General features: G+C 41.1%; 1 protein-coding gene across 3 annotated transcripts in view; it reads left to right on the forward strand.

Annotated features, from left to right (window-relative positions):
* PIEZO2 (piezo type mechanosensitive ion channel component 2) overlaps window positions 1-18,186 on the forward strand; it is a 324,107-nt gene that overhangs the window by 216,889 nt on the left and 89,032 nt on the right. For all 3 annotated transcript variants that reach the window (XM_087818935.1, XM_087818934.1, XM_087818936.1), the window contains exons 8-12: window positions 5,904-6,066; window positions 9,486-9,605; window positions 12,629-12,667; window positions 13,633-13,771; window positions 16,706-16,854. In XM_087818935.1, coding sequence (XP_087675061.1) covers window positions 5,904-6,066; window positions 9,486-9,605; window positions 12,629-12,667; window positions 13,633-13,771; window positions 16,706-16,854 — 610 coding nt within the window. The remainder of the gene's footprint in view (window positions 1-5,903; window positions 6,067-9,485; window positions 9,606-12,628; window positions 12,668-13,632; window positions 13,772-16,705; window positions 16,855-18,186) is intronic.

Here is an 18,186-nt window from a genome sequence, read left to right on the forward strand (position 1 = left end):
ATCTAGGCAACGCAATTCTATGAAAGGAAAATCTTGACAATCATCTTCCTATGGAGCAGATAAGTCAGTGCCAGTTTCTCAAAAACATTCCACCATATCTAAGTAATATTCCCTTGAGAGTGTGGTGCTCTTTGAGGAAAGGGATGGTGTTTTGTTCACCTAGGTATCCCTGGCACTAACTGTAATACCCAACCCAGAGTCAGGTCTCAGCAAATAAATGGATGAATCAATAAATGAACCCTGTAATGGAACTTCCCTTTCCTTAGGGTTTCCTAATACTCAGGGTTTTCTTATATTACCATTTATTGCATCTGAGAAGGAGGATGGTGTGATTTGGAGCCAGCAGACCTGGTTTCAATAAGCTGCACCACTTATTACCTTTCAGTCACTTGTGCCTAAAATTTCCATGTGTGATGGAAACAATAGCAAATAGTAGCTTGGTTCAGCAACACGGTACCTGATTCTTTGGAGGAGTCACCTATCTGGTGTTGGTCTCCTCTCCCACCTTGTAACTTTATCGGTGATTAACTATATTGGACTTTAAAATGAGGTATTTAAATCCATGTTTACATTATAGCTACTTGGGGAAGGTTATAGTTACATGTAATAGAAGTGCCTACATTTACTACTTCTAATTTTGTGCCCCCCACTATGGAAGGTTGCAGGGCTTATGTGTTGAGCTTGGTCTTGTTGTTATAAGAAGCAGTGCAGGAAGGAGCCTGGATGGGAAGCTAACTGGTCCTGGGAGTACTGGTCCTGACTCATTTTTCACATTTCTCTCCAGGTGAAAATGTGTTTAGGCAAGGAAATAGACCATATATTTAAAATGCTCATAGAATATGAATGTTCTCTTATGAAGCCTGGATGTGACTTCAGAGAAGGTAGAGTGCCTTTAATGGCTAAATGGAAAGGAACTTCCAAATGGCTGCAACTTGTCCATCAACAATCATAGCTCTGAAGGCAGCACACCTTCTACCTGGTGCAAAATTGTCCTTTGGACAGAATGTTTTTATTATAAGGCAGTGTTCTGCACATGTAGCATAAAGCCCAATTACAGAAAATTGGCAAATAGTTAGGACATACATGTGCCAAAAAAAAGACTTCAAAGCCATGATGCAGAGCCCAGGGGTCTCAATGCGAAGTTTTTCTAAGCTTAAAAAAACAATGTAGTGTGAAACCTGTCAGATTTCAGTTTTCCCACACACACAAAAAGTGTCTCAGGGTTTGGCATGGGAGCGTGTTTAAAACGTAAGTAAGAGACTAATGAAAAGGGATGGTTAAACATTGGCTGTGTTTTTCATATGACGCAACAAGGAGGAAAATGGAATTGGGAGCCAAAGTAGCAAAAGCTCATGTGTAAAAAGCAGTATTATGCTCACAGGGATGGGATGCCATAAGAAAGAGAAGAGTTGTGCTGGAAATATTCCTTAAAGATAGGTCCAGTCTTGTTCCAGCACAGACATTTGTCTGACATTGAGGAAATGTCCTAAGAGGGTTGGATACACAAACCTCACTTTCTGTGGACATCTGATTCCCCTTATCTGCTGGACAGCATGTCCCTGCTTTCACTGGTACATTAAAATGAATTCTGTTTCCCCCTGCCGACAGTTTTGAGTACTTTACTCATGCTGATTGCAGGGAAGAATTTGGATCGGGAAGAGATCGGGACACCACCTACTGGTGGTTCTCAGCCTTCCTTGTGGGCCCAACATTCTCAAAGACAGTGCTTCCTTGGTATCCACTCCACCACCCCGTCCCAGGAGGCCAAGGGTGCGGGAACATCCTGCAGGCAGATTTATCAGAAAGATGGGGGTGGGGGTGGGAGCAGGCAAGAGGGGTGCCGTCTGAAAAAGTGACCCCAGGACATTTTGGGTTGCCCCCTTAGAGAGGGTTTCTTTTTCTTCTTGAGGATCACTGGATCCACAGACGATCCCTATTCTAGACTTTGGGAAATCCTAAAAACAAAGTTAGTGAAGACTGTTGAAATCAAGCGCACCAGAAGCAATGATTCCTATGTCCTGTTCCTATCCAAAACTCGACTGCACATCCCCCTCGCCCCGTTCACACTCTTCTTGGATTGGAAAGTAGCTGTGAGCCGTTTCTGTGCCAAGAGCATTTCTTTGTTTAATACAAGAAACTAGCATGCAGGTTATGAGTGTGTCAGGGCAATACACACAGAGGACTGTCTGTTTTGCACAAACCAGTCTATGAGTGAGTATCCTTAGTGGTCCTCTTCTCCTTTCTTTGATCATATTACCAAGATGAAAGAAATAGATTTTTCTTGATAAATAACCTAATATTAATAACACAGTGTTGTAAATTTTGCACACCCTTCCTACCACCTCACCCAAACTCTCCCAACCCGTGCCAAATATCACCACCCAGTTTCTTCTTGAGGGAGTTTGTGGTTCTAGTCTACCTTAAAGAGGACATTTATCTATTTTTATTTTCCAGCAACATCAATATGGTGCTATAAATAGAGCTGTGACCCTGGCATAAACCAAGTTCATGTTATACTTAAGAGTAATAACAATATTAATAGTAGCCAGAACTTCTTGAGCAGCTATTATGTGCCACATTCTGTGGTATTGCTTTATATATATCATATGCCTCGTTACCTCAATCTAGTCATTAGAGACAAAGTAGTGGAATTACCAATGGATTGATGGCTGTTTTCAAGAGTCTTTTTTTTTCTAGATCTAGCTCTTTTATTCAATCTAATATGTGACCTTGAGCAAGTCATATCTGGGCCAGAAAGGGGGCAGGTTATTGGGTGGAGATCTGAGTGGAGGGGTAGAGGTCAGTGATTGCCAAGATATTTTTCTGCTCAAAAATATTTGTGATTTGAAATAGATCTCCAAGCCCTAAAGTAAGTGAGTCAGTAGGCTTCTGATTGGTTGCTGATATGGTAGCAGCTTTATTACTCATTATTGATATTTAGCATTATAAATTCCAGGATTAATTTAATCAATGGGGGGGGGTAAGTATAATTCAGGACACTTAAATTTGGAAATGAGGGGAGTGATTTTCCTCATTTTATGAGTTATTTTATTCCATTTTATGGGAATTTGTTATTGTAATCCAGTAACTCAGAGACTCTTTCAAAGTGCTTACAAAAGCAGAAGCTTTCTTTTATGTTTATATAGGAAGGAAATTGAAGCATAAGTGGCATTGGCTTATTTTGACTCATTTATTTCAGTGTCTGACAATGGTATTCATTATACTATCAGGGTAAGTGAATGTATTTCCATAAAGGAAACTAATATGAAAATTTCTATTGGACTTGGTAATCAAGCATTTGCTAAAATGCTGCTTGTCAGAACTGGGATTTAGTGAGAATTACTAGAAATGTAAATAATCAATGTATCAACTTGGTTATGAGTTTTACTGTGTAGTTTTTTCATAGGCATATTTCCATTATAACATTATGTACATTTTTAAATGAATTGATGATGTAAAGAATGTTGGGAAAATATAGAACAGATATCTGGAAAGTTTCTCTGTCTTTATAGAAAGATTGGTTTTTATATTTGACTAAAGCACTCCAGTGGCTTCTTGCTCAATATTCTAAATTTGGAACATCTATTTCTCATCCTGTGGCTTCCACCTCCTTACCAAAGAGACTGAGGTCATTTGTGCGGCCTTCATCCTAGGAGATTCTATAATAATGTGCCTGTAAAAGTGAAAGAGGCAGAGGAGGGTGTGAGAAAAGGGAACTGGGTGCTTCTCGCTCAAGCGAGAAGGAAAAGTCTGCTGTGCCTGTTCCAGGCACTTGGCCTTTTGTTGGCAGCGTGGCTTCTTGAAGGGAAGGACCTTGGGCTTCAGACAGACACGGCTTCCCACTTGCCTGGCTCACTCATTGTGAGGCTGGAGTTTTGGCTTCTTCCTCCTGTGGGTGGTTGAATAATATCTACCTAATGGAATCCGTGAGGTGCTAAAACAGATTGTGGATGTAAAGTGCCTGGCACTGGAGAGGACTCAGTCACTGTTTGTTGTGTTTTCCCAAGAAGGCTCTGTGACCCTGTGAGGAAGTGGGAAAGGCAAATGAGGCACCTGCTTTATATAGCGTGGCTGGGTTCATTGTCATCATAGTTAAGGTTTATTGAATACTTCCCAGCATCAAGTTCTAATGCATGGAATGCTCCCAGCAAATTTATAAGGTAGGTTCTGTTATCCCCATTTCAAAACTAAGAAAACAGAGGTGTAGATAAGTTAAGTGATTTACCCCAAGTCATATGATAGGAGTGGCAAAGCCAGAGTTTGAACTCAAATTTGACCCTAAAACCCATACTCTGAATCACCCCCTATACTGCTTTCCTACCGCACAGGAAGGTAAAGAGCTCTGGAGAAAAGCAGTGAAAACAGGATGAGAGAGGAATATCAGCCAGGGCTAAAGATGTATTTGCAAGGGAAACTTTTGGTTTAGGGAAAGAGTAAACTAATAAGTTCTCCAGACAAAGGATTTGCATAAATGTTTTTGTAAGCAGAGTCTTGAGGTTCCAAACCGAGGCGAGAAGTTACTAACTTTCTGATAAGGTCAAAACATGTGTTTTTAAACTAACAATTGGTGAGGTTATTTCTAGAGTATACACCAGGTGTGGGGTGAAAAGAGGGAGGATTTGGCCCTGAAACATATTGCTTAGATTAATCCAAAGACCATTCAGATCATCTAATTCTGAATCTGAAAGCTCTTGGCTCCATATACTTTATACAAGAAATTTACTTCTTAATCTAGGACTGTAGAAAAATATTCAGAATGTCCCACTATTTTAAGTGGGACATAACTCTCTTGTTATCAGGCACTTTTTTCCTTCCTAATGCTAAGTACAAAAAAATCTGCTGGACCTAGAAGAAAAGACCTATAATAAGGGCAAGTTCTAGTAGAACTTATTTTTTCTGATAAAATTAAAGTTTAATTTCTATGTAGCTTACTTTAAAATTTATATTCAGAAATTCACCAGTACTGTACTTGTCGTGTGATAGAAAACAACAATAAACTTGAAAAGTTTTACAAGTGAGGGACTTGGAAGATCTTACAACTGAATGAAGGATGTAACATAAAAATCAGAGGAATTTCACGTAGAAGAGATATGAGTGATAGACGTGATACTCAACATATAAAAGTCTTATTCATTTAGTAGAGTCCTTTCTTAGAAAAAAATCATATAGAATGAATTTCTAAATGAATCATATTTTACATATTGACTCATTATATATTAGATACATTCTAATTATATAGTAGAAGGAACATTAAAATTTTCAGAATTTAAAATGCCTCATAAAACTATATCTCAAAGTAAATAATCAATTATATGTCAAAGTAAAGGAATCAAATTGCCCATAAATAAAATTAGACAGAGAAATATCTAACAGAAACTGTAGTACTATAGTATACAATATCTGGCTTTTATGGCTGAGCCATAGAACTGTTTCCAATTTCAACATTTGCCCGATAATATCAACACTAACTGAATAGCTAATACTAAATCCTACCAAAGACAAAATATGTGCTCATTTACCTGGATTTAGTAACATGTTACTACTTACCTGACAACTAAAATGTAAATTTCTAATAGGTGTGCAAGGATTTAGTATTAGATTTTTGAACCAATGTAAAGATCATCTGGCTAATATTGGCATCATTTATAGACACACACACATACTAACACACATATGATGTAAGGATATATATATTATATATTATATATTATACATTATACATTATATATTAATGTATATGTTATTTAAAGATGTAGTTATATGTACAGAAGAGTAATGAAATATCTAGAATAAAATGGATTAACCTAGGAAGAGCTCATGAATGTATTAAAAACAATACATTCTGTGTTAGGGACACAGATCTTTATTATATTTTAAAAACATTTTTGTTTATTTTTTAACAGGTTGTTTGGTATCAAATCAGTAATTCAAACAGACTGTTCCAGCACATGGAAGATCATAGCAAACCCAGACCTGTCATGGTACCACCATGCCAACCCCATCCTGCTGCTGGTGATGTACTACACGCTGGCCACGCTGATCCGCATTTGGCTACAGGAACCCCTTGTAAGGATCAAAGGTTTTTGTGATTTTGTCTGCAAAGTAACCTGGAAAACTCCAGGTGAAATGGTTCATTCCTGTTAACTGCTCACTAATCAATACTGTATTCCCAAATAACTATAGTGTCCTGCTTATAGTGTTTTTTGATTCTACAAACTGTACCAAGTACAAATGCTATCAGAACAAAGGCTAGCTACCCTTTGATAACATCAGCATGTGCTGCTAAGAATGATAGGTGCTGAGAAGGGAAGACTCGTTTTTACTGAGCACTTACTAAGTGCCAGGCTGTTTACATGCTTCATCTTTTTCAATCCACCAGCTACTCTGCAGAGTAGGTATTGTACCCATCTTAGAGATGAGGAAAATGAGGTGAGAGTGGTAAAGTGGTCTGAAATCACGTACTCACTGAACAGTAGAAATCAGATTCAAACTAGTGTTTGACAAGAAAGCTAGGGTCTCACTGACTATATACCCTGTTATCTCCGTGATTGGAGTTTTCCAAATTTCTCAGGCCTCTAACCTACCTCTAAGCACTAATGGCATGATAGGACTTCAGTGTAAGAAGCTCAGTTGTTTTGATGGTTAAAACATGTTCTGAGGGAGAAAAACCCCTTTATCTTTGTTTAAAAGTAATTAAACATTGCTTTGTTGTACTTGTGCAGTATTGACAGCTGCATTATACCGTAAATGTGAGGGAAAATCCACTTAGGAAATGATACACTGCTGTTTCAGGCACTGGCTTTATCGTAGTTTCAATTAGTGTGAGTATGTTAATGTGTGATAGATGGTGGAAAAAAGTTATGTTTTAAAGTGCTACTTGTATAAACGTTTTCTCTTTATTCAAATAACCATGGATTTTACGCAGAGTTTTTATAAATCTTGGATTTACCAGACTGTCTTTTGACTGTCTGTGGGTTTTGTAGAAGTTATACATTTTTATGGTAGATAAAATATTACTTTAAAAAAAAAAAAAAAAAAAGCTCAGTCATAGGCAGCTTGTTGGTACCTGAGGCAGGCAAGTAGCACAGACAGGTTGCCACACCTTTCATCCATGACCTGCCGGGGAAGGGTCCACAGGTCAGAAGCAAGTTCCAACGAGCGGGGCTGGGCTGGTCTCTGCGATCCAGCCACGCCTCCTCTAGTATCCTGTCTACCTTGGGGCCCTGGTTGCCTACTTTCCCCTTTTCTGTCTTCAGGCCCACAGACTAATCCACTTATTCATTCATTCATTCATTCATTCAGTCAGTCAGCCAGCCAGCCAGCCAGCCAGCCAGCCAGCTAGTCAACAAATATACAGGGTGTCCAAAAAAAATGTATACACGCTTTAACTGCTGATTTCTATTTACATTTTGAAAATGAAGTGTTCTTGTTGTTTTTAATTTGCACCCGAGGGATATTTTTTCCATTGCTTTCAGAGAGAGTGGAAGGGAGAGAGAGACATACATATTGATAGGTTGCCTCCCCCACGGGCCCCGACTAGGGCTGGGGATCGAACCTGCAACCCAGGTACATGCCCTTGGCCAGAATCGAACCCAGGACGCTTCAGCCTGCGGGCCAACGCTCTGACTACCGAGCCAAACCGGCCGGGGCTGAATGTGTTTTAACCAACACTGCCTTTATAATTATTCCAAGTGTGTGTACATTTTTGGGGGGCACCCTGTGTACGGAAAGCCAGCTGTCTGAGACACAAACCTGGGGTGGGGATAGAGCATCAGCCCACAGCCAAGACGCCCACACGGAGGAACCGCACATCCTACAAGAGAAAGAGACAAGAGAAGTAACTGGGATCTGGGGCAGGTAGTCGACGGCGCTGGGTCACACGCGTGTGTCCATTGTTCCCTGGCAAAAGTGCCCCCCGAGACGGGGAGTTCTGTCCTATTCTCCCTCCCGGTGACACCTCCTCTCCATTGTTCGGACAGGCCCTGGGCCGGGGGCCACGGAGGCCGTCTCGTTCACAGGGTTCCCGTGTACCCCTTTCCTTGGGCCGCTGATGGCAGTTGTGTAGTAACAAAATGCTTCCTGGGCTCGTAGGAAATCCAACTTATCGTCCGTGACGTGTTTATCCAATTCCCTTCTGAAATTGAGTGGGCCAGCAAAGTCCTCCAAGGTGTCTATTGCTTGTGGTGTCTGCTTCTGCCACAGACCACACAGGGGTGTGGCTATGGGCATACGCACGAGTAAAAGCGTGTGCAAGAGGAACGGAAGTGCGTCATGGGGCTGTTCCCGGACAGCGTTTCACAGCCGCTGGACGTGACTGGAAGGATTTCGAGTTAGCAGGAGTTCTTACGCGCCCTTAGCTTTGTCCGATTTCTCAGGCAGGCTGGCAGAGTGGCAGGCACTGTGTGTGCGGCTGTCCTGCTGTCACAGAGGTGAAGGCTGTTAAAGCCCCTCGGGCGGGTGAGAGCTTGGGCCTCCTTAGCCGCAAGGCGCCTGGGGACAGGGGAAGGCAGCTAGGAGGACAGTGTGAGCCACAGCCCACACCGTTCGTGGCAGTACTGCGAACGCAGTGGCAGGCGGGGCGTGGCTCATTGAGGCAACGATGGCACACAGGTGGCCGATTATATCCCGATTCCGGACCACCGGACACATTTCGTGAAAAATACCAGCCAGCAAATGTTAGTTCTGAGGTAAAAGTCTCGAACACGTGTTTGAAAGAGAGAGAGAAGCAGGTGTCAAAACCTGAATGTAATGCGTGGGCTCCCACCTGGCGAACGTCAGTTCCCACGCGGTGTGTCAGTTTCCATGGGTGCTGTTCGCTGGCACGCTGGAGCCCAGGAACGGGCACTAAGGCTGTGTCCCCTCCCTCTGCTCCAGTATCGCTGGTGTGTTAGTGACCTTTTTATTTGGCCATCTTTGTTGAGAAACCAAACTAAATCACCCGAATGCATTCTGTCCCTCTCTTTTTCATCTCTCCCAGACCAATTGTCTAATCTAGGCCAATGTCTTATTAGGCAAGGCCACAGTTTTGTGCATAAGATATATTCTTGCTTAATATTGTGTGTAAGCTCTAGATGATTTTGCCTTTAATAAATTTCTTCTTAATTAAAGATTGTCCGTGGCTGGGATACATAGTTAACTGTGCACCTTTTTTTGAAAGCTCTTCCTCTAAGAAGCATTTGCTTAGCTGCTTTCTAGTGTTTAGAACACACATTGAGAGGCTGTGGATATTTAACATGAGAGCATATTCCTATAATTTATGCGGCTTAATAGCAGTCAGGAACATTTAATATTGATGAGCTTAGCATTTAAATGGCAGCATTTTTGTCATGTTTTAAAGTGTGTTGATAAGATCTCATATAGTGTATATATTAATTTGAAAAAGAATCATATGGAAGCAAAGATGAAAAGTTTTACCGGTCACCCAGGTTGTTGAGGGAACTGCTCCAGGAAGCAGGGCTGGGCCTGTGAGTTCTTCTGTGTCTCAGGTGCAGGACGAGAGGACCAAGGAAGAGGAGAGAGCCCTGGCCTGTAGCCCCGTCCAGATAACAGCTGAGAGGAGGCGAAGCTTGTGGTATGCGAGCCATTACCCAACCGACGAGAGAAAAGTAAGACACCCAGAACGGAATTTCCATTTCCTACTTTATTTTGCTAACTTCATAATATATTACTGACTGCGCATCATATAATATCATACGCAAACTCAAACTGCTCAGTTTATGGAAATGGTTTGATTTTGGAGTCCTGGTACCGAGCTCTATTCAAGAGGGGAACCCAGCTTCCAAAGGACATACCGTGGCTCCACCATGCTCCACCAGACACCATTTCGGATTTCCGTGCTTTCCACTGAAGTCTATTAATCTTCAAGAGAAAGAGTGTTCTAGTTCTTTACAAATAATTTTGTATTTAAAACAAACAAAAAATAACAAAGTAACCTGTGAGCACTGGGTGGTGGAAGTCTCAGTGTAGAAATACATTACAGATAATATTTTCACTCTGTTAGGTAGCCAGCCACAATAATACCCCAAGAAACCACTTAGAGAAGATCAAAACAATTTCTGTGAATACAATTAAGTGTCTTTTACTGCTTTGAAGCAACAGTAAGGCTTGACAAGGAAAAGTGAGTCAGGTCTGGGTAATTCATATAACGTTTTGATCATATAGTAACCCTGTGAACTCAATCTGTGCCATACTGACTTGTTAAGACGTTCCATTTGCAATGTTCCAAGGACAATCTTACATTTCTTGGATGGGGTCAGCATTTTGCTTCGGAGCATGTTAGAGAATTGAGGAGCAGATTCTCCAATTTATTTGGTGTTAGGTGACTTTCTCTAAGACACATGATCTAATGCATTCTGGCAGTCCCGTGCTGAGAGAGGGTGGAGCAATGAAAACCCTGCCTTAGGGAGCTGACAGCAATGTGGAGTAGAGGTGGTGCCCTAAGATGTCTGCAGATTTGCAGGGGGCCTTTTCTCTCTCACTACACTGTATTTCAGATGATCCCATCCATTTCACTAAATGATGATATCAATAAAAGATAGCACAGCAGTTTCCAAAGTGAGGTCTGTGCACCTCTGGGAATTCCTGAGACCCTTGTAGCAATCCACAAGCTTATAGCAATCCACAAGTTCAAAACTGTTTTTGGAATTATTGGTAAAATATTTACCTTTTGTTAGGCTAAGATGTTCTCTGATGGTACAGAAGCACAAACCAAGGCAATGGCACAAACCCTGACATCCATGGTCAACTCTCCACCACCACACACTTGCAGTAAACAAAGTAGAAAGGCCAGTTCCACTTAAGTATATCCTTGATGAACCAGGGCTTGTTATTAATTTTCTTAAATTTAAACCTTAGAGCACATATCCTTTTAATATTCTGTGTGACAAAATGGGGAGTCCGTACAAAGTGCCACATACTAGAGTCTGACAACTGTGTCCATGAAAAGCATCTGACCAGTAGTTGGAAGTGTGGGCTAAATTAGCCGTTTTCTACCTAACACCAGGTTTACTTGAAAGAGCAGTTGATAGAGAGATTGTGGTTACCCAGATGTGGATATATGGCAGATAGTTATTAGAAAATAAATGTAGTGAGCCTATCTTTTTAAGGCATCCACTCATGACATTTGTTGCTAATGATAAAATTTGAACTTTTGAGTGAAAATTCACATATTGGAAAACTTGTATCCACTACTGAGAGCTTGAAAACTTCCCAATACTTAAGGACTTTTCTGATTAAATCAGTGGTGATGTTAACACCAGTGTGCTGTCTTAAATACTGTGTAATGAAATATGTCAGTATACTTGTTAGGCCTGCATGACTCACTGAAGCAAATCACCAACACATGATATTCTGATGTGTGGGTAAAAGGTCCATGCAAGGTGCAAGATATGGACGTACCTCACCTTATTGTGCTTCGCTTGACTGCACTTCACAGATGTGTTTTTTGCAAATTTTGCTGGCACACTCTCTGCCAGCAAAAAAGATGATGACTGGCATTATGTCAATACTCACTTTATTGCGGTGGTCTGGAGCCAAACCCGCAGTATCTCCAAGTGTGCCCGTATATCAGTGGATTTTGATGCAACAAACTAAAGTTTGATCTGGTTTCAGATTTCACATTGCAACTAACCTTCAAGTTCCTGCCACTTTCTGAGTTTGATGTAGTAGCAAAGGGAACTATCCACAATTACCTGGATAGACTATTGAAATACTTCTTCCTTTTCCAACTGCGTATCTCAGTGAACCAGATTTTCCTCACGTACTTCAACCAAAACAACGTATCACAACAGATTGAATGCAGAAACAGATTTGCCGCCTTTTAAGTCAGACATTAAAAAGATACACAAAAGCGTAAAACAATGCCACTCTTTTCGCTGTTTTTAAAATATAGCTATTTGAATAACATTTATGTTAGCATATAATGGTCATTTAATTTTTAATGAACTAATAGATAAGTATTTTTAAGTGCCTCAGTTTTAATTTCTAACATGATTGATAGATAGGAGCCACATAAATAAAAAACACTTTGGGACCTCCGGTGATTTGTAAAAATGTAACTGAGTCCTGACTTAAAAGATCTGGGGAACCCCTTTGCATTGGCACAACAAATGCTTATTATTTAGGGGGAGCCCAAAGCACCTGGCACTAAAATAGTTAAAAAATATAGTCATATGATAATTCTTTTGTTGTAGACAACATGAAAATCTTAATCTCCAACCACGCAACAAATATATTTTCTTTATTATGGAACTTCTATTTCTTGAAAAGTGAACACTCAGAATTCTGCAGATGTCTCAGAGGGTTCTAGGAACATAAAATCAAGCAGTTTAATCTATTAGAACAAAACACTTGAAAAATGTAATCAACTTTTGTAGTGATGTAGTTTACCCCTACTTATTTACTGTTATAATTAAAAGTTAACATCAGAAGCTGGGCAATGTTATAATAAACAGCAACATCCAATTATTTGTCCCTTTATATTTTGCATGGCGATTTTAACATACTAGCATCGAGCTGGTTTAAGAGAATGGATATATGTATAGTAAAACTTTATAGATATTTACATATATAAACATTACAGTGCTTTCAGCTTATATATTAACATGCTGTCCTGCATTGCTTTTTGCAGCTTTTATCCATGACCCAAGATGACTACAAACCATCTGATGTTAGTATATCCTTAGACTTATTATTTATGCGTGCATAAGGGGTGTAAAAGTGACATAAATGGGATTAGCTCCTTTGAGTATATTTTAATGATCTATAAAATTTCTATAAGTTTTTGAATAAATATTTTGTAGAAATTATATCTGATTTATTGCTATTAAAACACTGACTCATGAACTCCAGTATAGCCATACAGAATGTATTTAAACTTTTAAAAAGCCATATTGGGGGGTTTTTAAAAAGCATTTCGCTATGCAGATGTGCCTGTTACATAATTTGAATAGGAACTCTTACAGGTCCATGGACACACACACATACGTGTATGTGCATGTGTATGTTTATATGTATATCTTTGAAATTGCAAAGCCAAAGAAACAGAGGAAAAGAAAGAAACAAGAAATCGCACTTAGAGTACGATGCGCGGCAATAAGGGAATTACAAGCTGGCAGCATCAGGCAGAGATGCCCAGAAGGGGTGCCGTCTAAGCTGAAACCTGTTGCATTAATCCTGTGCAGAGCCCCTTGGGCTGTGGAGCAGGACAGGGAGGGGCCGGGGCAGCACTGCTCCTGGGCAGGGCCTGGAAAAGGTAGAGCTGGAGGGCTGGCGGGGAGGATGACAGCCACAAGAGCAGAGACTGGCAAGATTGGGCCAAGTCATGAAGCCTCAGCCAGCCTTTTCCCGAGTTCACACTTTATACTGAGAACAGAGGTGCATTGCATGGTGTTTAGCAGAGATGGGACAAGATCAGATTTGCATTTTATTGAGATCTGTCTTTGGAGAATAGGTTTGGGACGGAAACAGACAAAATGTCATCTTGCTAACGTGGATAGTTGACTAAGTTGCTCAGCTTTCGATCAGCTCTTCACTGTTGAGTTAAACCTTACTGTAAGGGAGGGAGGCGGGATGTGCGTACTGAAAACAGCAGCTGCTCTCACAGGTGTGCCTTTGCCCCTCACTCCCCACCAGGGCCTGCTGGTGACCGTGAATGGCAACCCTGTGGATTACCACACGATCCACCCCAGCCTTCCCATGGAGAATGGCCCCGCCAAAGGAGAGCTGTACTCCACCCCGCAGTACCGGTGGGAGCCCTCGGATGACTCCATAGGTGAGCAGCCAGCTCTGCAGGGTTCGGTCTTGCCCAGGGTTTTAGTTTCCCTCAGGTATAAACTCAGCCTGGCATCTCTGTCTTTTGTTTATTGTTCACTAGATTTGGTTCTTTCTTCTTCTTTTTTCTCTAACAAGTCTTGTCTTCCACAGTCAGTATAATTAAGCTCAGTTCTTTACCTTCTCCCTATATTCTACCCCAACATATTGTTATGTGTGTTCTATCAAAGTAAGAGGCATAATCAGGGCAAAATTTGAAAAATAAAAGGTAAAAAATGATTGTAAGGATGTCAACTTGTATATAGGTATGTCCTAGTCTTTCCATCATTTAATAATGTAGTCATGGTCAGTAGTTTTGCAGGCTAATGGATGGATGTTTTCAGAAAGAGTTCTTTTTGTCTATTAAAAAGAGGAGAGGGTCAAAACTTGTACACAGCCTCTCCCCTCCCCATTTTTTCTCAGTTTGTTATGTTAAAGGAAAGCAGACTGTTACTAAAGATGACAAATTGGTAGCCTGGGGTGGAGGAGATCTTGTCCTCGGACTTGTTTTTTTTTTGGCCTACATAGTATTTTCTTTAAAAAGATTAAATAGTAACCAACATTTTAAAAACAGCAGCTCTAACCTAGAAAGGAAATTTCCGGAATCCCTTGAAGAATAAAAATATCTGGCAAACCAGTCCCTCATTTCTGCAAGGCGGCAGTTGACTCCACCACTGTGGTCATTGCCCTTTTGGAGACCACGCCAATCACCAGTCCATGAAGACAGAATTAGCTCTGTTTACTGTCAAAGAGGGAAAAGCAGAATGCATGCAGGTAGCAGCAAAGTGGCTACAAAATTATAGTGGATTTTTCTCTCTATTTTTATGGAATTAAAGCTAGAGTTGTTATACATTATCCTACATTTAGTAAACAACCAACAACCATCCAGTCTGTATTATCAGTACATGGAGCTGACGCTCAAGCCCTTTTCTGCTGTAATTCTTTATCAGGCGCTTCTAATGCACTGTTCTTCATGGTTCTTTATCAGTACTTACTGCAGTTGCCTCTGACAGCGCATCTACTTAGCAGTACAAATGGTTAGTATAACGTTATCCAGCATTCTTCAGCAAGGTCAGATCAAGTTCAGTTCTTCCACCCCACCCGAACCCTCCCCACACACACCCAGCCCCAGTTGGCATCTGCAATCTCTGCAGAGCTCCAGACTCTACTGGTTAGTTGCCCATTTCTGCTTCCTACATGCATATGTTTCAGTTTGCAACTAGGGCTTAAATGAAGGTTTTCACTTACTGAATGTGTCAGGAAATACACCACTTTCCAGTGTGTGGTCTTCAGACCTTTGGCATTAGAATCACAAAGGGCAGGCCCAAGAACCAGCATCTGTGACTTCTAAAGTTTGAGACGTAGAGGTCGGAGCCAAATAGCCTTCCATGTACATATTACGTAACATGAATAGAAATGAACGGAATTCTGACTGCTGACAAGGCAAACCCACACACACTGAAATCATTGAACTTTAGAAAGTAAAACAAAAGCTGGAAAGTTATTTTTTTATTTAAATCTATATATGTAAAACATGTTATCACCAGAGAAGTAGCATGCCACTAGTTGTAAAAGCCATCAAATTTAGTTTTTTTCATCACTGTCTCCACTTCGTGGATTCCCCCAATAAACCCCAGGCCCACCCCACCCCAGCACTGGAGGGATGGGAAGCAGTGGGCTTCTGTAGGAAGAAATGCCACAGCCTCCCTTAGAGACTCACTTCTAAGCCTTCATGGCCACTGGTTTTTCAGTGATTTTATGTATCTTCTTCATGGTGCTAAGTAACTCCCTGGATGGGATGTAGCCTATTTAAGAAATACAGAAAGGACATTGTGCTTAAATGTGTCACTCATTACCTCCTATGTGAAATCAAAATAGCTTTCCTGACGACTGTAGGAGGATCTTGAGGAGAAATCCTTCACACCTCTGCCGGTACCTTCCTATTGCTGGTCTCTTCGACTCAGCCCTCCACACTTTCTCTCTTGCTTTGGCCTGATCTTTCCATCCTCAGTATGACTTTTCCACCTCAGCATGGCCTAAAAGGAGACTGTGGGCCAGCATCTTCACTCTGGCAAAGTGGTTGGTTGATAGGTTGGTTGGTTGATTTTCTGCACCTTTTCTGCACCCATACTCCATATACTCTTTGTATTAGTTATCTATTACTGAGTAACAAATGTAGTGGTTTAGAGCAACATTGAATGTCACACTGTTTTTGTGGGCAAGGAATTGGCTGTGACTAGGCTGATATTCTCTCTCATGAGGCTGAAGTCCAGCTGCTGGCCAAGCCTGCGGTCCCATCCGAGGGCTCGCCTGCGGACAGTCTGCTTCCATGACCACTCAATGGCCACCAGCTGACCTTAAGCCTTTGCTGACTGCTGGCCAGACACATCAATTCCTTGCAGCCTGGGCGCCTCCATAGGGCAGCGTACAGCATGGGTGATGGCTTCTCCCAGAACCAGTGAGAGAATGAGAGAAAGGGTTCAAGGCGGGAGCCCCAGTCTTCACCCAATCTTGGAAGAGTATCCCACCCCTTCTCAAGTATTCCGTTCTTTAGAAGCCCATCCAAGGTCCCGCCCACGGTCAGGAGAGGGGTTGCCCAGGACACGAACACCAGGAGGTGGGGATCATTAGCGACCGCCTCAGCAGCTTCCCTCCACTCTCTCAAATCGAACGTTTCTTCCTATAATTCCTGGGTGCTGGGTCCCATTACACCTACCGAGCAGAACTTCATGGTTCGGTTTGGATTCTAAGGCCTTCGTCAATCGGAAATCATCTCTGCAGTCTTGAAGAAAAGACGGTGCTGAGGCCATACATGAGCTGTGTTGCTTGGGACATTTGTACAAAATTCATCCGCTGTGTTGGCACGAATGGTTATATAAAGTATTTGTCTATCTAGAAAAGAAAGAGGAAGAAGAAGATGAGAAAGGCGAATTTGAAGAGGAAAGGAGCCATGAGGAAAAAACAAGTGTGAAAGTTCACGCCATGGTCTCTGTGTTCCAGTTTGTTATGAAACAGAGTTACATCTGTGCCCTGATTGCTATGATGGTAAGTATGAGAGCAGAGCCCCCTCACGCAGCAGAAATACCGCCATCTTCCCGACATCTTGGCAGAAAACGTTGGTTATATTACCTTTTCCTGGGATTTTTATATTACAGATTTCAAAATCATGCCCTCTTCTACTCAGCCTGCTTTTCAGTAGTAATACATTACTCCCAAATTAGCCTATCAAGTGAGACTGTCCCTGTTTTGGCCACTTAAAAGGACATGTTGGGTGGTTATTCTAAGTCATATTGAAGGTGTTCAGGATGAACATAGACTGCTTTTATTTCTTTCAGAGAGTGAGGGTTATCTTCACGTCTTACCTTAGATGTGAATGAGACTTTTTTGCATCTTAGCTGCAGTAAACGTTCACCAATATGAACATCAAGCAACCAGAGTTCCCAGGAGCTTTTCCCCCTGCGAGCGTTCAGTGTATGTGTTTTTCTACTCACCTCTAGGTTCATCCTTCATCTCTTGTATCACGGCTTCAAAAACAGTCTTTCGGCCTATACATGGATGATAAGAGAAAGCCTAATTTCTACCTCTCCTAAAAACAAACTCTCAGAGGGGAAAGCTAATATATTTTTGAGAGACCTACACGTATTTAACACAATACTCTTCCAAATTTTATGGTTAATGGTGAGAGATCCCATGGACATCTTTGATGATAAAAAATGAAAATAGTCTATAACTCTAGCAGGGAAAATACCTAGACACAGTTTCCTCAGGCACTCAGCCCAGATGTTTCCTGACTTCAGCATTGAGTAAGGGCCACTGCAATAGCTGAGAGAGGGATGGAAAGCAGAAAGCTCCACAAAATTAAAGATAGCTCTCTTGGCAATTGCAAATTCTAGTCTCTAAATAATATTAAGTCTGTGCTCTTTGGGGTACTTTTCAATATTTTCTATTTATCAATCTCTACAGCAAAATTTTGATTTTAAAATATCAAACATATAAATGCAACTTGCAAATCTGAATCTTAAACTCAAAAGGGTATACACATTTTTTTACCACTCTTTCTAAAAATAAGCCAGTTTATCTTGGTCCTTTTTTGTAAAGAAATAGGGCTTTAACATTATTTTGAATACATATTTTGTAGAAAAAAATGTATTATAAAAACAACACAAGAGAGCACATCCTTCATTAAAGACGTGCCCTTATCTGGTGCTATTTCTGTTGATTTAGTGAGCCACAATATTAATGTTTTCAAAGTGCCTGGCTTCCGTGGAAGCTCCCCACTGCAGCAGACTTTCAATCACAGACAGAAAGAGAAGTCTTGAGGAGCCAACTCAGTTAGAGCAATATATTTATTATTTCCAAAAATACAAGACACAGATA

Source organism: Miniopterus natalensis, chromosome 7 (genome assembly GCF_054644295.1).
Source record: "Miniopterus natalensis isolate mMinNat1 chromosome 7, mMinNat1.hap1, whole genome shotgun sequence".
Classification (NCBI taxonomy): Eukaryota; Metazoa; Chordata; class Mammalia; order Chiroptera; family Miniopteridae; genus Miniopterus; species Miniopterus natalensis.